This window comes from Podarcis filfolensis, assembly GCF_964270895.1.
Source record: "Podarcis filfolensis genome assembly, chromosome: 1".
In the NCBI taxonomy this organism is placed as follows: Eukaryota; Metazoa; Chordata; class Lepidosauria; order Squamata; family Lacertidae; genus Podarcis; species Podarcis filfolensis.
In genome coordinates, this window is record NC_139604.1 from 54,521,988 (window position 1) to 54,546,135 (window position 24,148).

Below are 24,148 nucleotides of genomic sequence, written 5' to 3' on the forward strand. Positions count from 1 at the left end.
CATGTAAGATGTAAAATAATATTAAAATGAACTAGATGTGTTGAATCACAGGGATCTGATAATTTGCAATAACATTTTCTCTCCTCAACTCTAAAATAAGCTACAAATGTTCCCTTAATCTGATTGCCAACCCCCTGATTGTTGGTACTATATGGGTACCATAAGAAGCTCTGTTCCATTTTCTTTCTTCACCAATCTTTCCAATGACACTTGGTTCCTAACATTACTTTTCCTCCAGATGTTATTCTCTCAGCAGTCCCGCTCTTTCAGAATTCTTAGCATAAATAGAATGTCTATTCTGATCTGAATTTGCAAGAGACTATCTTGCAATTTATTATGGAGCACTTTTGTTTGGCTGCTGTAAGATAAACAGCTGACAGGATATTGAGCTTCCTCACACATGACTTTTTCAGACTTTAATCCCTCCTGAAGTCTCATAGAAACTAAAACGACCAACAGGCAGCTAATTATTATTTTTTGCCTCTTAATGGAAAGGTGAAATGAGGTGAAATGGCGCTGTCAAGCAGAATTCCAGAGAGGGAAAGAGTGAAATATCACCATTATCACCATCATCACCACCACCACCTCAGGGCAGTTCACAGCATAACAACACAGAATAAAACATCAAAGTATATAATAAAAACAATAACAATAACAAAACAATAGCCACCAACACCCACCCTACCACAAGACACGCTTAAAGGTCCATAGAAATTAATCAGCCAAAAGTCTGGTTGAAGAGGAACGTTTTTGCCTGGCACTTAAAGATGTATAATGAAGGCGCCAGCTGAATCTCCTTGGGGAGAGCATTTCACAAATGGGGAGCCACTGCAGAGAAGGCCTCTTCTCATGTTACCACCCTCCAGACCTCTGGTGGAGGAGGCACACTTAGGAGGGCCTCAGAAAGTGATCTCAGGGGCTGGGTGGGTTGTTTCCCCACCCTCCAGCTTAGATTTTCAAGGGACATGTGGGGCAGCAGTGGGTGGGGGAATTGTCAAAATGGCCCCCTTCTCCTCCATTAGCAGATACCTCCCACTGGGGCAAAGCACTAGGAGGGTGTTCTGGTGGGGCAGAGGTTTGTATAGATTCAGACAAAGCAAGGAGCTTTGAAATTGGGGTGTCAATATAACAAGTATTATGGCTAATGCAGTTTCAGGATGTTTTTACTAAAATCTTTACAATTTAAAGAAATATGTTTTTAGTAAAATTCCAGTTAATTTTGTCGGAAGCCATGGGATGATGCATGGAGTAGAGAAAGTGGACAAAGAAAAGTTTTTCTCCCACTCGAATAACATTAGAGCAGGTGGCCTTCCCATGAAGCTGAATGTAGGAAAATTCAGGACAGGTAAAAGATCATACTTCTTCACACAGCCCATAGTTATAATCTGGAATTTGTTCCCACAATAAGTAGTGATGGCTACTAACTTGGATGGCTTTAAAAGGCAAAATTAATGGAGGGCAGGTCTATCAATGACTGCAGCTCATTTTGTCTGTATTCTATCTCAATTGTCATTGTTTATATGGATTTGAATTCTGGTTGCTGGGATTCACTTGTGGGTAGAGTGCCTGTGCTCTGCTTTTGGACTTTGCTTGGACATCTAGTTGGGCGCTGTGAGAACAAAATGCTGGACTGGTGTGCTTTCGAACTGCTAGGTTGGCAAAAGCTGGGACAGAGCAATGGGAGCTCAGCCCATCATGGGGATTCAAAGTGCCGACCTTCTGATCTGCAAACCCCAGAGGCTCAGTGGTTTAGACCACAGCACTACCCACATCCCTTATTGTACATAGGACCATATATGTCACCAGGTGTCATACGTTCAAATTCATATTCAAGCTTGAATTTGGGTTTCTCACCCTCTCTCTGCCCTCTGTTGGAAAAACTGAGCTAAAGCTGTGAAAGCCATATTAGCTACATTGCAGGGAGGAAGGGATAAAAATATATAAATAAATTGTGGCAGGTGCCAATTCAGTAATATCCTCACGTTGTGCAACATTCTGGCCCATGACACCTACACAATACTGAACTTTCTAACATTGTGCTAGAATAGCAGTTATTGTTCCTTGTTCAGCGAAGTTTTTAATGTGTGACATTTTAATGTATTTTTAATCTTTGTAGAAAGCCACCCAGAGTGGGCAGGGTACAAATAATAATAATAATAATAATAATAATAATAATAATAATAATAATAATTAATGTGCTTCATCCCGAGAAAGGCATTCTTAGCACAGAAACTGATTGGGTTGCACCTTTGATCTATATAGAGCTCTTATCACTATGAATGTCACTGTATGTTTCTAAATTTCCTAGCACTGCAATAGCCTTCTCTCAATTTCATCATAAAGTTTTCATTCCAGTAACCCCTGAGGAATGAGAATTCTTTTTATATAAAGGCAATAGGCTTTTCAATTGTCCTTCACGTGTACAAAAAGCACGTGAAGCCATGGTTATTGTCGCTCCAAATTCATTCCCTGCTAGGACTCGCAACAAACAACCAGGAGAACAGATCAATTATAAGAGTGATCAAGTTGTATTGCAAGGTTCTTTTGTTGTACTTTGTTCCAGCTATTCTGCTATTTCATTTCACAGTGATAACATCCTCTCAATCGCTCGTTGAAGGGCACATTTAACCTCCTTGTTCCTCAGGGCATAGATCAAGGGGTTCAACATAGGGATCATCACTGTGTAGAACACAGAGGTGACCTTGTCTTGATCCAGGCTGTATGCAGAGCTGGGTCGGAGATACATGAAGAAAATTGTCCCATAGAACAGTGTAACAACCATCAAGTGGGAGGTGCAGGTGGAAAAGGTTTTGTGTCTGCCCTCTGCGGAGCGTATCTTCAAAACCGTAACCAGTATGCAAGTATAGGAAATACCAATGGTCACTGTGGTGGTCACACAATTTACACTAACCAAAGCAAAGATCACCATCTCATATATGTGGGTATCAGAGCAGGAAAGCTGGAGAAGTGGAGGAATATCACAGAAGAAATGATTTATTTTATTTGCTCTGCAGAAGGACAAAGTAAAAGTGAATGTGGTGTGGGTAACTGAATGGAACAGTCCAACTCCATATGAACAAGCAACAAGCCAGGCACACCTTTCCTCAGACATAATAACTGAATAGAGCAAGGGGTTGCAGATTGCCACATAACGGTCATAGGCCATTCCAGCTAGCAGGAGGCACTCAGTAATCCCAAATACAACAAACAGAAACATCTGGGTTGCACAGCCTGAAACCCCAATGCTCTTTCTCTCTGACAAGAGATCCACCAACATTTTGGGGGTGATGGTGGAAGAATAACAGAGATCCACAAAAGCCAAGTGGCTGAGGAAGAAATACATGGGAGTGTGAAGCTGTGAGTCACTCCTTATCAGAAAGATCATGCCCAGATTTTCTACTACGGTGGCAATATAGACAATAAGGAACAGGATAAAGAGGGGCAATTGCAGGTCTGTTCAGTTTGTGACTCCTAGAAAAATGAATTCAGTGATTGTGGTGTGATTCTCCAGAGACATTTCCTCATATACAAGTTACCTGTGTGGGACGAGAAACAATGGTTAGCAAAGTAATCTTTTATTTTCTCAGATCAGTTCCCTTTGTGTTGCAAACAAAACAAAATACGATTTCAATAGGTAACTTTGGACAAAGACTTCATGTGCTTCCAGAGTTCTAAAGCAAAGGGTTTCAAAATACAAAGCCTGGAAGAGTGAATGGGATGGTGCTCTTCTGCCCTTGTTTCAGGTGAAGGGTGATTCCCTCACCCACATCCGTTTTGGTGACCCATAGCTGGTGGGACGCATCTGCCAGACAAAGGAGGAATGTGGACAGGCTTAAAAGCCTAACCCTCCTCGGTGCATTTCCAGAGTGGCAGCTCTCCTAATGCGCCACTTTTTATGTTTATAATTATATACTGTATATATGGGACACGGGTGGTGCTGTGGTCTAAACCACAGAGCCTAGGGCTTGCCGATCAGAAGGTCGGCGGTTCGAATCCCCATGACGAGGTGAGCTGCCATTGCTCGGTCCCTGCTCCTGCCAATCTAGCAGTTCAAAAGCACAAAGTGCAAGTAGATAAATAGGTACCAGTCCAGCGGGAAGATAAATGGTGTTTTCGTGCGCTGCTCTGGTTCGCCAGAAAGCAGCTTAGTCATGCTGGCCACATGACCTGGAAGCTGTATGCCGGCTCCCTATGCCAGTAAAGCGAGATGAGTGCCGCAACCCCAGAGTCATCCACGACTGGACCTAATGGTCAGGGGTCCCTTTACCTTTACCTTTACTGTATATATATTTATGTATTTAGAGCATGGGAGTAGCCAGTCCCTATTTAAGGGGTTAAATAGAATTTGTATTGGGGTGGGTACCCTCAGAATTGGCAAACTGAGAGCACTGGCCCCCCACATCTATTTCATGCTGTAGTAGTAGAGGGATATGTTGAGGGAGGGATATGGTAATTGGGCCAACTTGGTGAAACACCAGTTTGACACAGATGCAGGTGTAAGATGGGTCAGGAGGGAGTTAAACTGAGGCATCCTTATGGTGAAGAGATGCTTATCCAATCGACTTCTCACAACTGTCTTGCATAAGTGCTACAGAAATGAAGCTACTCTAGGATTCTGTCGGTCTCATTACATCTGTGGTTGATTACCTTTAAGGTGAACAGGCAAGGGGAGACTGTTCTAGTGGTCAAAGCAGGGATGGAATTTTGGTAAGCTTATTCTCCCAGCTATCAGGAACCCACAATGAGGGGTGTTAGGGTGTTTCTTTTAACTGCATGTTTCATTCACCCCAATTCATACCTCATTTCTTCATTCCTGGCAAAGGAGGCAAAGATGTAACCTGAAAATCTGAAAATTCTACTAAGAGTAGATAGTAATAAAATTATAGTTAACCTCAGGAGGTGGGAAAAACTTCAATGGTAAAATGTTGATTTCTTATGGAATCATGGTCAAGCTATTAAACGTTTTTCATAAGACGATTATGGGCCGTGGTGTGGGCTGTTCAGCAGGAAGGTAATTAATGACTTAGGCTAGGGTGCAATTTTCAAGTGCTGTGTCTTTCTCGTACTCCATTCATTGTATCTTTCAGTGGTATTGTTAGAAGATCTCGAAATGTTCTATAGCAAGAGGTGGTGAGCCCATCAGGACCCGATGATTTACCTGTTTTTGCTTGATTAATAGCCAGCTCTATTTCCACAATTGAAATGGGTGCATTTAGAGATGGATCCTCCTCCTCCTTCCAGGTTGCCCCTCAAGATGCTCCTTTTCCATAAATCATCTTTACTTGTTTCCTCTACCATCAATTTACTTTCTGCTGCTGCTCCCTGCAGTGCATTGTCAATTCCTGATGTCTCCCATCAACCCTCCCTTATCTATCCAATATAGAATATCCAGCCCTCCAGGCATATATTACATCTATTTTCCCAACAGCAGCTACTATGTTGTTTGTCTCTATATTGGTGATTAACACTAGTGATAAAAATGCTTGTGATTGCTAAGCATTGGCCCCTAAATACCATACTCAGAAGTGATTAATTGCCAGCTTACCCTGTGAGATGAAGCACCTGCTTGTTGAACATGATTGTCTGCTATCTTGAGGAGCCTCTCATAGTATTTATTATTTGCTGTTACCTCTGGGACTTAACTCCCCTAAGTTTCACATATACTTTTTAGTGTGATGCTGAAGATAAGTTGCCCAATTAGTCTGGGCTGTTGTGAATAGTCATTTGTTCTAGAATGAGTTATTCATTCCTATAGCACTTCCTCATCTTCTTCCTTCCTTGTCCTTCTATGGGCTTTAGAGAAATCTACATAACGCTTGCGGGGCCAGCCCAATATATTTTGCTGCCTAGACACCCCCATGTACAGAAGCCAATCAGACTAGCAACTGAATCTTACTTCAAAACCAGCACTGGGTCAGCATCGTCTGCTGGTTAGCTTAGGAAGTGCAGGACAAGATACATGGAACACACGCCTCTGCCTTTCAACACTTTGCTGCCACTCTCTTACTTCTATACCTGGTGCATGCTCACTGTCCACTCAAACAAATGCAGCAGTAATGGCATCAGCACGCATCACATATTAAGAGCAGTGCTTTCCTGCTGAACTATGTGGACTACGTTGGCTGCCTTTTCCTGAAGGTCCTATCTTTGACACAATCAGAGAGATTAACTGACTGGAAAAGCCAGTCAACTCAGACCAGCATTGAGCAAGCACCATCACTAGGGCACTGACTTAGGGAGTTGGGAACATCCCAGGTGAGTCTCAGGAAGAATGAGCGCTGCCTTCTCTCATCATCTTCCCTCTGAGGTGGTTGTCTCGCTCTGTCTAATTGTAGGGCCACAACCTTCATCTCCCAGGTTTCCAGAACACCCTTTCCATTGTCAAGCAGACATAAACCCCGTTCCATGCCCAATAAGCATGGGACCCTTTGGCCGGTGGGGCTGTGGCCAGGTTTTGCCCAGTATCTTCTGTGTGTGATGGGCTTGTGTGAAAAAGCTTCCTCATGGGTCCTTGCTGAAGAGGGGAGGGGAAAGCCTATATAAGGCTGCTTCCCCTGAAGCTCACAGCCATTTTGCTTTGAGAGCTTCCTACCTGCCTGCCCTTGGGTTAGAGCCTTCACATAGCAATTCTGGGTCATTGGTTGAAAGGACCAGAAAGGAATTTCTTTCCTTTTGATTGGCATTTGGTTGGGGCTTTTCTCACCTTTCCCTCAGTGAAATTATGGCTTTCCTTTGTTAGCCGGAAGAATGTTGTTTGTATGAGGGCGGAAACGGCATTAGTCAGGATCAACATAGTATAGGGGAGGCCATAAGGGGCCTAAGAGGAGGATTGACCATGGCAATCCCAAGTGCAGGTTCAGTATCTGCCTGGTTGGAATCTGCACCCTGGTCTCCCAGTGAGACCCTGCCTGCACCATGGCAGTTTCAACATCAGCTGACTCCCATCGAACAGGTTTGGAGCCATCCAAATCCAGCAGATCCATTCCATCAATACGGGGCTTGTGGAATGATCAATTGATCTTGGGACCCAATGCCATGGCAACCCTTGAACTGCCTGCTGCTTTCAATAAAGATTTGGCCTGATTTTATCCCATCACCACTGTACAGTCTGGTTATTTTGCTGTTCTCACGGGTCACATAATGCACCTGCCTGGGCAAGCGCAGGCCATTGTGGACCTCCAATCTCATCATTTGTTAAGACCATAATCATTGTTACCATTTGGAAGCATTGTTCCTAATACTAAATAAAGATTTGCCTTGAGTAATTATTGCTTCCATAAACTTAATGAGTCTCTAAGAGGAATTATATCTTTGTAAACATTCTACCTATAATAACCACTAGTGTATTAATAGATCATCATCACTAACTTACATATCCATCTGGAGCCTGTATCCGTAATAGGTGGATCACAGGGAATTCACCAGTGGAAAACCATGATAAATATAGTTCCCACACATAAGGCTTAATGGAGCTTTTGCTTCAGTTGGGTTTGTAATGCATATGTTAAAATTACATGGGCCAGAATGTTCAAGTACATTGCAGTCTTTATCCTTTCTAAATCTGGAGATCCGTGTTTCACGTGTGAAAACCGCATCAAATTGCATGTTTCTAGTTGGGTATGTAGCTACTTGAACAAGCAATATTGTTTATAGTGGTTTATAGTGTTTATAGTGGTATCCACCGCAGCTCTTTCAGATAGGAGTAAATGTTGGATAAGAGAGGCATAGGCAAACTCGGCCCTCCAGATGTTTTGGGACTACAACTCCCATCATCCCTGACAACTAGCCCTGTTAGCTAGGGATGATGGGAGTTGTAGTCCCAAAACATCTGGAGGGCTGAGTTTGTATATGCCTGGCGTAAGAACATAAGAGGAATCTGCTGGATCAGCCAAATGACCCATCTAGTCCAGCATCCTGTTCTCACAGTGGCCAGCTACATGCCTGTAGCAGCATACAAGCAGGCACTTTCCTAGAGTTGCCATAACTCCAAGTGAAATTCAGAACAGAGTTTTTTGGGTGTTTCTTTTTTAGGGGAACAAAAGTTATGCTTTTTTTTATTCCAAGGCATGTCCTGGAAAGTCAGGATGTATGGCAGCCCTAACTTTCCTCTCCTGCATTCAGTTTTCCCATCTAGGTTCAGAGGCTTCTAGCATTAGCATATAAACACTTATGCACAGATGCATTTCTGCTATATCTCTTTATATAAACAAATGCACATTCAGCTGTATTTGCTGCTAGCCTGTCTCTCCTTGAGCAGGTAAACCTATTCTTAGGCTGTACAACTCCAGATTCCATGACTTAAAGCCAGGGTGGTGGCTTACCCATTGTTAAACTGACAAAAATAAAAAGGATGAAGTAGGAGAAAGGTTCACATAACATTTGCAGGTGCTAATGTGTATAGATGCAAATCTGGAAATAATTACTACAATTGAAATACAATACATCTCCCCATAGTAGCAAAGACTGTGACCAGGTGGCATCTGTGTCTACTTAGACTGCAGTGCAAGAGCTAACCATTGATAGGCAACCTCAAGGCCTCTGCTGCTTTTTCTTCTTGATTGTTCTTTATATACTAAGCATGTAATTGGTAGCCCTTCAGATTAGAGGGCTGTCCTGGGATAACTCTTCAAATGGAGAACTGTTCTCTGCAAAGTAGAGAATGGCTATCCTACTGACTGCTTTGGCATTTTAAAAAATGTAAAAAATTTAAGATGCCTCAGAGATGAATTTTGTCTGAATTTGTAAGTGAACAAACCTAATCCACGTCTCCCAGAATAATACATAGATCAGAGTGTAATTTTCTTTCTGCTTCTCTGAATTTCACAATACATTTCTTCATAGAAACAAAAACAGGAAAGAAATGTGTGTTTTAGGATAAAATATGCTTTAAAATGCACAACGTGAGATGAAAAAGGTATTTTAAATGCTCATTTTGGGATCAAATAATATTTATATACCGTATGTATTTTGTAATAAAAGTATGTGTATGTATTATATGCAAAAATTCTTTTGTATTTTTAAAAGTAAAAATTGCAAATTAATCTGGAAATGGGATGGGATGGACTTCTGAACCAACATGTAGATATGACTGATGCATCTGTCCTTGGTAGAGGGGGCTGCAACAGGGAGGTGAACATTTTGTGAACTGCCCTGAGATCTTTTAATGAAGAGCGGTATATAAATCTAATAAAAAAAAAATGATAAACATTGGTTTGGGAAGGTTCCTTCTACTTGCACCACCATTAGAACAAGCCCTTAAAATAGAAATACAGCAACAATAATAAACTGAAAGGCATAATGAATATTAGTAAACAGAATGAAAGTTGAATATCCTGTTCATTATTATATTGGTTTGTTATTCCATAATTGTCCTTTACAATGGCAGTGTCTTCCCAAGCAGTCTCCAAAATGCATCCTTAACCTCCTTGTTTCTCAGGCTGTAGATGAGGGGATTCAGCATGGGCATCACCACTGTGTAGAATAGCGAGGCCACTTTGTCTTGCTCTAGTGCGTACGTGGAGCTGGGTCTCAGATACATGAAGAAAATTGCCCCGTAGAATAAGCTGACAACCGTCAGATGGGATGTGCAGGTGGAAAAGGCCTTGCGCCTGCTCTCAGAAGAATGGATCTTCAAAATGGTGGCCAAGATACAGGCATAGGAGAGCAAGATGATTGCTGTTGTGCCAACGCAATTTATGCTAACCTGTGCAAATATCACTGTTTCGTTGGTGTGCGTATCCGAACAAGAAAGCTGTAGCAGTGGGGGAATGTCGCAGTAATAATGGTTGATCACATTTGGCCCACAAAAGGACAGAGTGAAGGTAAACACTGTATGTAGAACTGCATAAGAATTGCCAAGGAAATAGGAACCAGCTACTAGCCACATGCACCTTTTCCCTGACATTATGATGGGGTAACGCAGTGGGTTGCAGATAGCCACATACCGGTCGTACGCCATCACTGCCAACAAAAGGCATTCAGAACTCCCACATATAACAAACATAAACATCTGAGTTGCACATCCAATGACCCCAATGCGTTTGTTCTCTGTCAAGAGAGTGACTAACATGTTGGGTGTGATGGCTGAGGAATAGTTGACATCCACAAAAGCCAAGTTACTGAGAAAGAAGTACATGGGGGTGTGGAGGCGAGGGTCTCTCCTGATGAGCAAGATCATCCCTATGTTCCCCACCAGGGTGACAATGTAGATCAGAAGGAACAGAAAGAAGAGGGGCAGTTTCAGCTCCATTCGGCTTGTGATTCCCAGGAGAATAAACTCAGTGGTGCTTGAATGATTCCACACAGACATGTTTTTTATTATAGATTAGCTGCTGGGACAGAAAGAAAGAAAAAGGCTGAGTATCTACTATCTATTTTGAGAGAGCGAAGAAGATGGGAGGAGGGGTCAGACAATTTCCATCTCCTTAATCCTGCCAGTTGCATATGGTCATTAGGAGCAAATGATGTGCAAGAGGGAGATTTGTGGAACTACACCCTTTTTAAATTCAGGAGGAGATATTTCAGAATTCCCTTCAAATTACAGAATGTTCTATTTTCAGGAGATGCCCATTTATTCAGGGGTAAGCCACACTAGACTCAATGTTATTTACTTCTGAGGCCTGTAAAGATTTCATGTTTTATTTTACTTGGAGATAAAGTGCTACTATCACAGAGCCTAGGACTTGCCAATCAGAAGGTTGGCGGTTTGAATCCCCGCGACGGGGTGAGCTCCCGTTGCTTGGTCCCTGCTCCTGTCCACCTAGCAGTTCGAAAGCACGTCAAAGTGCAAGTAGATAAATAGGTACCGCTCTGGCGGGAAGGTAAACGGTGTTTCCGTGGGCTGCTCTGGTTCGCCAGAAGCAGCTTAGTCATGCTGACCACATGACCCAGAAACTGTACGCCGGCTCCCTCGGCCAATAAAGCAAGATGAGTGCCGCAACCCCAGAGTCGGTCATGACTGGACCTAATGGTCAGGGGTCCCTTTACCTTTTTAAAGTGCTACTAATTTTTAAAATCCTACACATTTTGCATGAAAACACCTTTTGAAGGTAGATTTTAACTTAGTGCCCTCCTGTAATCTTTTCCAGATGTGGAAACTCTGGTGCCTGTATAATGCTATCTTCCCAACCAAATTACTTCTCTCTTTGTTTTCAGTGAAAAAAACCTGATCCACTCACATATTCCTCAGAACACACAAATTGGCTCCCTTCCACCCACACGGAAGTTAATAGGAATTCCAATCTATGCAAGATATGTATTTGAGTATCCAAAAGCACAATCAGCTATGGATTGCAGCATTTTTAATTGTAGCAAATGAGCAAAATCCTAAACTCTCAGCACCATTCTGTCTACCACTAATATCTATTTTAAAGTACTCAATGAATTGCAGATGACAACAACAACAACCAGAGATTCCTAGGACTTGTCTCCTGAACACCATTTTCATACTTTAGTAGCTCACCTGTGGAATGGAGCCTCAGCAGCATTCAGAGGGTTGAGCTTGGATGAGGAGCGCACAGAGTATTTATTCATTCTCTTGTGAGGATTCCCTATAGGCTCTCAATCACCTTTATGTCTCTTGCTGCAGAGCAGAGAAAGTCACACTAGGTGTGGATGGCTCAGGATTAGTCTATCTGCCTCCGAACTTGGGTGTCTGCAACTGACTAAACTCATCAATTTCACCCGAGCCTTGGGAAAATTCCCCATAACATCAAGCAACACACACACACACACACACACAGAGAGAGAGAGAGAGAGAGAGAGAGAGAGATTATAATGGTGCCATCTCATCAGGGTCCAGACTTGCAAGGGGCCTAGAGTCTAAGCTTTCATTTTTTAAAAAATAAAAAGTACAGTGGTACCTCGGTTTTTGAATGTCTGTTGACAAACATTTCAGTTTGCGAATGCCATAAACCCAGAAGTAAATGCTTCAGTTTTCGAACACACCTCAGAAGTTGAACATGCCACGCAGCCTCCACTGACTACAAGATCCGGAGGCCTAGCTGTCGGCTGTCGAGTCCTCGGTTTTTGAACGTTTCAGAACTCAAACGGTCTTCCAGAACAGATTATGTTCAGAAACCGAGGTACCACTGTACCTTCTAGAATGTACATGCAACTTTCTAAGCAATTTCTATGAAATGAGTCACCAGGCTGCTCCTGCCTTTCAATGTTTTTAATCAATGTGTGAAGTCAGAGCTGTGATTGATGAATGAGTTATTTGGACACCAAGCTCTATAGCAGTGTTCCCCAAACTTTGGTCTCCAGCTGTTTTTTGGACTACAATCCCCATCATCCCAGACCACTGGTCCTGCTAGCTAGGGATGATGGGAGATGTAGCCCAAAAACAGCTGGGGACCCAAGTTTGGGAAACACTGCTCTATAGGAATTCTGGTAGTCCAAAATGGCTGCTGTTTTCTACTTCCCTTTGGTGCACTTTGCTTTCCTGGTTCTGTCTCATGGTCCAAACCACAGAATCTCCAAAGTTTTCTTGGAATCTTAAAAGGGGGCTGCTGGATTGCTGCTCTGATTCATTATAAAGCAGCATCTCTTTTAATTTAAATGTTACAAAACTCTGCAACATATATATAAAAAATACATGTTCACCCCATTCATTGTATGTACAAAAAAGCAACAAGAAGCACTTAGGACCAAACATTCCCACCTAGCCTTGTCTTGTTTCAAAATAGAATGACAAGTCACATCTTATTATTGATTTATTGCAGCCATTACTGCACAGACTTACACAAACTCTGAATCTGCACCAGGGCCCTAATCTAGATTCCCAGGATTCAGCAGACCTGCCAAAGGGTCATCCACCCAAAATCTGATCCCCGATCAATTCAAGGCAGCGGTGCCAGCTCCTGGGGGCTGAGCCCTTTTGCCATCCCTATATTTTGGGAGTGGGGGCTTCCTCCAATGTCCAAAAAGTGCAGAGGTGAAGCACAGAGACAAGTGTTGCACAACTCCAGCGGTCGACTCATTCTTCTCCTGCAGCTGTTGCAGAGGGGAAGGAGGGTCGAAGCAGCCTCCCATCAGTGGTGGTGCCAAGAGGAAGTGGAGGAGAAGCCACCAGCCACTGAAGCTTCATGATCACCATGTTTGGCTCCGCCCCTGACCTCTTGACATCACACATATGTCACACATGCAACACTGGCCTTGCAAGCTGGTGCCTCTGATTCAGGGCTACTTAGGGAGGGCTGTCTTTAAGGGGGTGCAAGGGGTGTGGGGCACCCAGGCGCCTAATTCTGGGGGGTGCCAAATATATACCTACTGCATACTGGTCTCTCTTGATCGGCGGCAGTGAAAAGGTTGTTATAGGTGAGCGATTTCCCCCCTCCCCCCCAAAAATTCAGTAACTTTGACTGGCAGACAATATAAAATTGACCCTTTCATGCAAAGAAGGGCTTCTGTAACAGGAGCCTCTGGAACTATAGTTGCTGCAAAGCCAAAAGTGAAAGCAATGTCTACAGAAGAATCATTTGCTAAGGTATTGGAGAAGATAAATGACTCCTTGGAGGAATTAAAAAAGCAAGGTGCAGAGACTAAATTGCAAGTTGCTGAAACTAAAGTACAAGTTGCTGAAACAAATAAAAAAATTGAAGAAATCTCTGGGAAAATTGACTTAAATACTAAAAGTATAACTGACCTTGGGAATAAAGTGAACTCAAATGCAGAAGCAATTGGGAAACTATTGGAAGATTCATCTACAACACGAAAGATAGCTGAGGAAGCCAAGGAAATTGCAACTGCTGCGGAGGAAAAATTTCCACCAGTTTACAAGAAATTGGATGAGTATGAGCTGGCACTCTCTATGCAGGATATGCAACACAAGGAGAGGAATTTAAGGATTAGACTTGTGCCGGAAAAGGAAGGAGACAACTTGGTGGATTATTTGACAAAAGAATTCTCTGATTTTTGGAAGCAGGAGTTGGAGAAAGAGGACTTTAAGATAGAAAGTGCATTCAGATTGGGAACAAGACAGAAGAAGAATCGACCCAGAGATTGTCTTATTTCTCTAAGATCAAAGGAGGAGCGAGATAAAATACTGAACCTGCACTACCAGACAACCCTTCGAATTGAAGATTCTTTTATTGAGATCTTCAAAGACATCCCTAAGAGTATCTTGGACGCAAGAGGACACTATAAGGACCTGGTGACACTGCTGAAGAGGAACTACATACCATGCAGGTGGGAATTTCCCCAAGGCCTGTCTTTTAAATATAAGGGAAAGAAGAGAAGAATAAAGACTGTAAGTGATAAAGACAAGTTCTTGGGAGAGCACGAAGAAGACCTACAGAAAGAGACATTTCCAGGACAGGGGCATCCATCACTGGACACGAACACGGCACCACCGACAGACGAGGAACAAAAACAGGGAGCTGTAGGAGGAAGGAGTAAATAATCCCATCATGGCTCTGCAACTTCTAACCTGGAATTGTAACGGCTTGAACATTCCCAGGAAGAGAAAAAGTATATTTCATGCCTTAAAGAAAGACCAATTGGACTTGATTTGCCTACAAGAGACCCACGTGACAAGAGCACACAGAAAATTACTAATAAATAAAAGACTGGGACAGGAATTTATATCCTCAGACAGAGTAAAAAAGAGAGGAGTGGTGATCTACGCAAAAGAAAAATTGCAACCGAAACAAATCTTTAAAGATGATCAAGGAAGATATTTGGCAATTGAAATTCAATCCCAAGGAGAGAAGTATTTGATAGTGGGAATCTATGCACCAAACGAAGGGAAAGCTGAATTTTTTAAGAAGTTGCATGAAATCTTGATGGACCATATGGATTACAACTTAATTTTGATGGGAGATATGAATGGAGTAGTTTCAACAAATATGGACAAGGCACAAAGACAGGTAATAACAAAAGATGGAAGACTACCAAAGACTTTTTTTGAAATGACTGACAATATGGACTTGATTGACATTTGGAGAACAAAACACCCATTAGAAAGAGAGGGAACCTTCTTTTCTGAAGCCAAAATGACATGGACAAGGATTGACCAAATCTGGGTGACTAGCAGTATGGCTCCGAACATAAAAAAAGTAGAAATCTGCCCAAAAACTTTCTCCGACCATAACGCTGTAAAGATGGTGATGAGGCAAACAACAACTGGTTCCTTCAGATGGAGAATGAATGACACCTTATTCAGAGATGAGGAGATTTGCAAGAAGGCCCAAAAAACTTTGAAAGACTATTTTGAAATCAACTTAAGGTCTAAAGTAGAAAAAAGAATAGTATGGGACGCAAGCAAAGCCGTGATGAGAGGGTTTTTGATTCAGCAAAATACTTTAAAGAAAAGAAAGCAAAATGAGAAGAAGGAGAGAATTTTGGAAAAGATAAAAGAAGGGGAAAAACAATTAAGATCAAAGCCAAAATCCCAAGAGATTTTAAGAGAAATTAAATTTCATCAAACACAATATATGGAACTGATGAATCAAGAATTAGAGTGGAAAATTAAACAAATGAGACAAAAGACCTTTGAATCTGCTGATAAATGTGGCAAGTTACTGGCTTGGCAAATAAAGAAGAGACAAAAACTCAACACGGTAACAAATATAGAAGTGGAAGGAAAAAACATAAGTAACCCAGCGGAAATTAGGAACTGTTTTCAGAACTACTTTAGACAACTCTACACACAAGGGCCGCAGAAAGAAATGGACATACAACAGTTCCTCGAGGAAAATGGGCTGAAAAAAGTTTCGCAAGAAAGTAAGACAATATTGAATCAGGAGATATCAGCACAAGAAATTGAAGATGCCATTCAAGGCATGACGCTGGGTAAATCCCCCGGACCGGATGGATTGACTTCCAAATACTACAAAGTTTTGAAGGAAGGGTTGATACAACCTCTGAAGGAAGTCTGCAATGAGATTATGGAGGGGAAAAGGGCACCCGATACGTGGAGAGAGGCCTACATTACACTTATACCAAAGACAGAGACTGAAAAGACCCAACTTAAAAACTACCGACCCATCTCGTTATTGAATGTGGATTACAAAATCTTTGCTAATATTTTAGCAAAGAGACTGAAAAGAGTTTTGATGGAGGAGATTCACGGGGACCAAGCGGGCTTTCTCCCAAAAAGGCATTTGTCGAACAATGTAAGGAATATAATTGACATTTTGGAAAAGCTGGAAGTGAACATAAACACTAAAGCTGTTCTGATATTTGTGGATGCCGAGAAAGCCTTTGACAACATTTCTTGGAGTTTTATGTTGAAGAACCTCCGGGGGATGGGGGTAGGCCAAGGGTTTGAGAATGGTATAGGTGCAATATACTCTGAACAGAAAGCCAAACTAATTGTAAATAATGTGGTTACAGAAGAGTTCAAGATTGAAAAAGGGACACGTCAGGGGTGCCCTATCTCCCCACTACTTTTTATATCGGTCCTGGAGGTTTTGCTTAATATGATTAGGAGGGACCAGTTGGTTAAAGGGATTCAGGTCGGAGCTAAACAATATAAACTGAGAGCATTTGCAGATGACTTAGTACTTACATTACAAGAGCCAGAAGCTAGCACGAAAAGAGTTTTGGAAATAATTCAAGAGTTTGGTCAAATGGCAGGATTTAAATTGAATAAGTCTAAGACAAAGGTTTTGGAGAAAAATTTGACACAGATAGAAAAGGAAAGGTTTCAGAATGAGACAGGGTTAACTGTGGTTAAAAAAGTGAAATATTTGGGTATAAATATGACAGCTAAAAATGTGAATTTGTTTAAAGATAATTATGAAAAAACTTGGAGAGAAGTGAAAAAAGATTTGGAGATTTGGTCCAACTTAAAGCTTTCCTTGTTAGGCCGTATTGCAGCTATAAAGATGAATGTATTGCCAAGAATGTTGTTTTTGTTCCAAGCATTGCAAATAATTGATAAAATGGATTGTTTCAAGAGGTGGCAAAAAGACATATCTAAATTTGTCTGGCAGGGCAAAAAGCCCAGAATTAAATTTAAGATATTAACGGATTCAAAGGAAAGAGGGGGGTTTGCCCTGCCAGACTTTAAACTTTACTATGAAGCGGCAGCTTTCTGCTGGCTGAAAGAATGGCTACTTCTTGAAAACACAGACATTTTGGATTTGGAAGGTTTTAATAACATTTTTGGGTGGCATGCATATTTGTGGTATGACAAGGTTAAAGCACATAAAAGTTTCAAAAATCATATTGTCAGAAAAGCACTATTAAATGTCTGGGTCAGATATAAAGACTTGCTGGAAAATAAAACTCCAAGGTGGCTGTCGCCAATGGAAGCTAAGGCAGTTAAAAAGTTAAATATGGAGTCCAAGTGGCCAAGATACTGGGAAATTTTGGAAAAGGAAGGGGACAAATTGAGATTGCAGAGTTTTGAGAAATTAAAAGGGAAGGTGAGAGATTGGTTCCACTACCATCAAATAAATGAAGCGTTTAAACTGGACAGTAAAATTGGCTTCCAGGTGGAAAAATCAAAATTGGAGATAGAACTGTTAGAACCCAGTACTAAGAATTTGTCCAAAATGTACAATTTGCTGTTGAAATGGAATACACAAGATGAAACGGTTAAATCGGCCATGATTAAATGGGCTCAGGACATTGGTCATAATATTTTGTTTGCTGATTGGGAAAAGTTGTGGACCACCGGGATAAAATTTACGGCATGTAATGCCTTAAGAGAAAACATTATGAAAATGATATATAGGTGGTACATAACCCCAGTCAAGCTTGCAAAGATTTACCATGTGCCTGACAACAAATGTTGGAAATGTAAAGAAATTGAAGGTACATTTTTTCATCTTTGGTGGACTTGCCCGAAGATTAAGGCATTCTGGGAAATGATCTATAATGAACTTAAAAAGGTATTTAAATATACTTTCCCCAAGAAACCAGAGGCCTTTCTCTTGGGTATTGTCGGCCAAGGGGTGTTAAAGACGGATATAACTTTCTTTATGTATGCTACAACAGCAGCTAGAATACTCATTGCGAAGTACTGGAAGACGCAAGAACTACCCACACTGGAAGAATGGCAGATGAAGGTGATAGACTACATGGGCTTAGCAGAAATGACGAGCAGAATCCGAAACCAGGGAAGAGAAGCAGCGCAAGAAGAATGGAAAAAATTCAAGGACTATTTAAAGAAATATTACAAAGTTAATGAAAGTTAGAATGATGTTGGACTGGAAAGTAAATGGTTGCTATTAGCAATGGTTAAGACAAGGAGAATAAGGAAGAATAGTCTAAATTTAAATTAAAATAAGGGAAGATTTGCTGAACAATCGATAAGAATTTGGAATACAGAAAAGGGAGGCATGAGGAAGTCGGGGAAGATAGGATATGAAATTAGGATATGAAATGATACATGTTTTTTGTTCTGTTTTTGTCTTTGTTTGTTTGTTTGTTGTGTTGTGTTTATATGGAAAAAATAAAAATATTATTAAAAAAACAAAAACAAAAATTCAGTAACTTTGAGTTCACCCTCCCCCACAAGGTCATCAACTTTGGCTCCCCCCTCCCCAAAAAAGCTCAATAAAAGTTAATTTGGGGGCGGTTAAACTAAATTTGGGGGTGCTGGGCAGATATTTGCACCCTGCCGGCGCATATGCTAAAGACAGCCCTATACTTAGGGTTTTTAAAAACATAAGTAAACATATGGTTGGGCAGGGGAGCATCTGCATCTCCTTTCCCCCTCTCCTGACTGAATGAAAGGTCCTGCATGTTTGTGAGTGCAATATGCAGGGTTGAATCCTGCACTTACCATCTGATAAGCAAAACATTCCATTGTGCTCAGTGTTGCTCATTCGCAACCACCTGCCCTTAAGGGAAACCCCTTGGGAAGGAGCAATGCCATGCTGGGTTGAATTCTGCACTTACCAGTTGGTAAGAAGAGGATTCCATCATGCAAAGAAGCATGATTACATGGCACATGTTTATCTCAGCAACTCATTTGGAGATATCCCTAAGGATCAAAACTCCTACAGGCGGAATATGAGGCAGAATGCTAGAGGGACAGATACACACATAAAGAGCTTGGAAGCAGTCAGGGGGACCCATTCAGAGTGCATAAAAGAACAAGGAAATGGACACTCTGGTAGGTTGGGCAGCTGGCTACTTTAACCAAGAACCAAATCAGCATTGTTCTACAAGGGGATAATTTCCATGTTTAAAAAAATGTGTATTCTGTTGTGAATGAGGAACACAGGAGGAGAGTATATTTTTATCCATGAGATGGGGAAGCAATCAGTGCAGAAGTGCCTCAGCATGGTTAGTGGTGGCAAAAAATGGACACTGTCACATTCTTCAGCCACAACTTTGCTCACCTTTCTTCCAGGAAGGGTGAATTTTACCTCTCTGCGGGAAGAGTGACAAGTGCAAAGTATCGCTCAGTTCATAACTATATTTCTTCTGGCACTTTGGGAGTGAATGTGCATTTCTTTATATGAGATCTTAGTATTTAACATCTTCGTATATGTAGATAGATACATTTTTTATGTATAGATACAGAGAGATACATCCTTCAGACATTGAGCAGCTCCAGGTGGAATAGCAACCCTTATGGTGAAAAATGGGATTTGTCCAGGAAATAAGAATAGAAGTATGATATATATGAAGATGAAAGAACAATCTGTTTCTCATTTGTGTCATCCATAAATCTCTTCCATAGGCTGATTCCATTAATCAGCCATTTCTTTTTGTAAAATTCCACACAAAAATGCATTTATATATGTGTTGGTGTATATTTCTATATGTATTCTCTCTTTCTCTCTCTCTCTCTCTCTCTCTCTCTCTCTCTCTGTGTGTGTGTGTGTGTGTGTTTCTAAATGTACTTTGATACCCTTAAATTGCAGAGAGCAGTGTTGCAAAATTCAGAGAAGTGCAAAAATTATCCAGTCTAAGAAATTCAGAGCAAGTCACAAAAGACGAAATTCCCCAAGCATCCGTTAACAATATGGCCAAGGATCTACTTGCCTAGAGATTCTTCATAAAAGTGTCAGGTGTGTTATGATTCAAGCAAAAACCTGATTGGGAGGTGACGTTCATGTATCAACTTTGTTAGAAAGGCAGTTTGAAAAAGCTGCCCTGCTGGCAAGAATAAGGTGCTGCTACGGACCATTTCACATTTTATGTAGCAGCACCTCCAATTTTGTCACCTGTGCACTCAAAAGGTTGCTGCAGCCAATTTAGTCTCTTCAGTGTACCTGTATGACCATGATGGTTGGTGGGGAGGAGGGGTGGCGCTTACACGACCTCTCATCACTGACATCAGTATAGTTTACTGGGAAGGAGAGGTTGGCAAGATATAAATCCACCAACAGGAGTACCAGATTGGCTTCATAGCTGTGTTTGCACCACACCAATCTCCCCACCACCTCACCTCTCCCAGTAATCCACACCAGTCACAGAAGGTTAGGCAAGTGCTACCACTCCTCCACCCTGATCACTTTTGCTGTATGGTGTATTTATGTTTGAATATTTCCCTGCTGTGTGCAATGGATATATTACACACCTTATTCTAAGGAGGAAATACAGAAATGTATCAAAACGGGCAGCATTTCTATTGCCTTCCTGACTTCAAAATGACAAAAAACCCTATAAGGAGACAGAGTTTAAGCTACCCGTGTTCAGTCATAGGGTTTATCTGGTAAGAAGGTCAAGAAATGCTTTCTGAACCCAGGCAAACTCTTAGGGTTGAGGTGGTGGTGGTTATGCAGATCAGAAACACATAACATTTCTCAAACAATGATTTCAGCTGGTGGTGACATTGTGATTGCATGACAATGTTTACCACATCAGAACTGAAAACGGAACACCTACAGAAACAAGACAGTATTTTTAAAAAGTACCCACAAGAAAAAATTATCATCCACATATGCTGAGATAACACTACTGTATGTTTTCTGCCTGTCAGAGATAAGTGAAATTCTCCCCTAATTTAATCATGCCCTGTTTAACCAGATGATCTGATGCGGAATAAATGGCAGATGCCAATCACACCGTGACCACAGTGAAAGAGTTCATTCTGTTTGGACTCACCGACCGCTCGGACCTACAAGTCCCCCTTTTTGTCATCTTCCTCCTGATCTACGTTATCACTGTGATGGGGAATCTTGGGATTATCCTTCTAATCCGGACTGATAGCCACCTCCATAACCCCATGTACTTCTTCCTCAGCCACTTGGCTTTTGTTGACCTCTGCTATTCCTCTGTCATTGCCCCTAAGATGCTGGCAAACTTCTTAGCAGCTAAGAAAACCATCTCGTACTATGCATGCGCAGCACAGTTGGGCTGCTTCCTTACTTTCATGATCACAGAGTGCTTTCTCCTGGCGGTGATGGCATATGACCGTTACGTGGCCATCTGCAATCCACTGCTTTATCGGATCATCATGTCCCAGAGAGTCTGCATCCAGCTGGCAGCTGGCCCTTATGCATACAGCTTCTGTGTTGCCTTGTTCCACACCATAGTTACATTTCGTTTGTCCTTCTGCTCTGCTAATGTGATCAACCATTTCTACTGTGATGACCTTCCACTGTTAGCCCTTTCTTGCTCTGACACCAGCACCAAGCAGATACTGATCTACGCTTTTGCTGGTTTTGATATGCTGTGCTCCCTTCTCATTGTTCTCATCTCTTATACGTTTATCCTCTCAGCCATTCTGAGAATCAGCTCTGCCCAGGGACGACTCAAAGCCTTCTCCACGTGTGCTTCTCACTTGACTGCTGTCACCATCTTCTATGGCACTCTAATCTTTATGTATTTGCAACCTAGTACAAACCACTCTCTAGCAACGGATAAAATAGCTTCCGTTTTCTACACACTGGTGATTCCTATGCTCAATCCTCTGATCTATAGCCTGAGAAACAAGGAGGTGAAAGATGCTCTGAAGAGAACAACAGAGAGAATTGTTGTTGTCCGCTGATGGATATTTAGGACATTCTTCCTAATGTATTTTATTCAAGCCAAGAATGGAATGTGTTGTGTGTATGCTTGGAGTGGCCAAAAGGAGGTGATGCTAGAAAGCAACACAGGAGATAAGACAGAAGAGCCTCAATGTAGGGATGGATAGATAAATCAATCTCTTTCTGGTCCATGTCACTTCCACATGTGCTCACTCAAAATGTCATTTAATTCCCTTTCCCCATTAATTTGCTAATATATTTCTCCTCGAAAATCTGCAAGAAAATGTTCAGTCAAATGTGTGCCTCTAAATATATTTTATCTTAAAGTGTACATTTTAATACATTTCGATCATTTCTTTTGAAATGAAATCCATTTCAATAAGGGTTTAGGCCCAGTTCTGACACAGAAACTGCTTTGGTTGCCCTGGATTATGACTTCTGTCAGGAGAGAGACAGGGGAATTGTGTCCCTGTCAGTTGTCCTTCACCTCTCAGTGGCTTTCAATACCTTTGACCATGGTATACTTCTGGAGCAGATGTCCGAGTTAGGGGTGGGTAGCGCCATTTTGCAGTGGTTCTGGTACTACTTGGATGGTCATTTCCAGAGAGGTCCAGAGGATGGCAACACAAGAACAGGCCTTTTCTTCAGTGGCTCCCTTTTGTGGCATGCTCTCCCCAGGGAGGCCCGCCTGGCATCTTTAGGCGACAAGCGAAAACATTCCTCTACAACCAGACCTTTGGCTGATTAACATCCTGTGACCTTTTAAATGTGCTTTTAGAAGTGGGGTTATTGGTTTGGGTTTTTTATTATTATTATTATTATTATTATTATTATTATTATTATTATTATGTATTTTGTGTTCCCACTTTGTATTTTTATGTTTTGAACCACTCTGTGATCTTTGGATAAAGGGCAGTGTACAGATTTATTTATTTATTTTATTGAATTTATATACCACCCTATACCCAAAGGTCTCAGGGCAGTTCACATAACAAAATCAGAATATAAAACCACAAAATATATAAATATATACAGTGGAGCTATATTGACTCCACTGGTGAATTCATCAGTGTACCATCAGTGTATCTCTCATGGCAATGGCATAGCTGGTACTCTGTCAAATCCTACAGTTATTTAGTTTGTGGGTCTCTTTTGGCAATGTATTTATTTTTGAAAAGTATATTATTTTAAAAAGATTAATCAATTCTAAATCACCACATTTTTGGTTGAATCTGCTCCTGCTCGATTAAATGCCTTAGACCAAGGACTCAAGCCATATAAATCATTCAGTTATTACCAACTTGAGCCCAGTATTAGGCTGATAAACTATCATCTGGAGCTGAAGGTCTCAGTAACATAGAGGCAAAAGCCACACGTCTCCAATAATAGTATTCATTCAGAAACGTAATTCAGTTTCCACAATTTCCCTCCCTTTTCTTAGGCATTCCTTGATATCCTTCTTTCATTATGGAAGCTCTTCCTTAATAATTTATAGGAGTTCACGATGAGCAGCTGACCCCAGTAAAATCTGAAACAACAATAGGTTTACTGGTTGCAAAAATAAATCATGTGACCAGACATAACATATGTAGCATTTCCATTTAAAAATCCATTTATTTGTTTATAGAATTATTTCTATACCATCCTATCATGAACTACAGTGGTACCTCGGGTTGCATACGCTTCATGTTACATACGCTTCAGGTTACAGACTCCGCTAACCCAGAAATAGTACCTTGGGTTAAGAACTTTGCTTCAGGATGAGAACAGAAATCGTGCAGAGGTGGCACAGTGGCAGCAGGAGGCCCCATTAGCTAAAGTGGTGCTTCAGGTTAAGAACAGTTTCAGGTTAAGAACAGACCTCCAGAACAAATTAAGTTCTTAAGCCGAGGTACCACTGTATATCAAGATGGAAATCTTCAGAAAGCTTGGGGAGGTTGTCCTTAGTATTGTGTTTGGGAAAGCTTTGTGCCTGACTTGTTTTATCTTTGCAAAAGTCCACCTTAAGGGTTTCTGTAATCTCTTTCTGGTTAGTCCACTGCCAGCAAGAGATAATCCAAGGAAGTGTACACTATGAAAATGCATTTCCCACTTCCTGGAGATTTTTCTGGAGATTTCCATCTTCAAGTGATGCTTTTATCTTTGAATGTTGGATGTGGGATTTTATTAGCCACGTGGTGCTCTTTGCATACGCAGGATCCAATTCTAAAAGGCAATCTGTGTGAAGATTCTGTTTTCATGTACAGATCATCCTTATTGTAGTGAGGCAT

At 41.4% G+C, this 24,148-nt stretch overlaps 3 protein-coding genes across 3 annotated transcripts; 1 reads left to right on the forward strand and 2 right to left on the reverse strand.

The window, feature by feature from the left end:
- Nucleotides 1–2,581: 2,581 nt before the first annotated feature.
- On the reverse strand, nt 2,582–3,517 carry LOC310742478 (olfactory receptor 5AP2-like; the record flags this gene model as incomplete). The annotated part of the gene is given in 2 exon segments (XM_083572021.1): nt 2,582–3,457; nt 3,461–3,517. Coding segments are annotated over 2 exon segments (933 nt in total).
- A 5,856-nt stretch (nt 3,518–9,373) lies between these two features.
- On the reverse strand, nt 9,374–10,309 carry LOC310744830 (olfactory receptor 5AP2-like; the record flags this gene model as incomplete). Its single annotated transcript, XM_083576539.1, has 1 exon — nt 9,374–10,309. The coding sequence occupies one exon, from the start codon at nt 10,307–10,309 to the stop codon at nt 9,374–9,376; it is 936 nt and encodes a 311-aa protein (XP_083432665.1).
- A 10,644-nt stretch (nt 10,310–20,953) lies between these two features.
- Nucleotides 20,954–21,898, forward strand: LOC310747254 (olfactory receptor 8U3-like; the record flags this gene model as incomplete). The annotated part of the gene is made up of 1 exon (XM_083581602.1): nt 20,954–21,898. One exon carries the CDS (start codon nt 20,954–20,956, stop codon nt 21,896–21,898), a length of 945 nt encoding a protein of 314 aa, XP_083437728.1.
- Between the last annotated feature and the right edge of the window lie 2,250 nt (nt 21,899–24,148).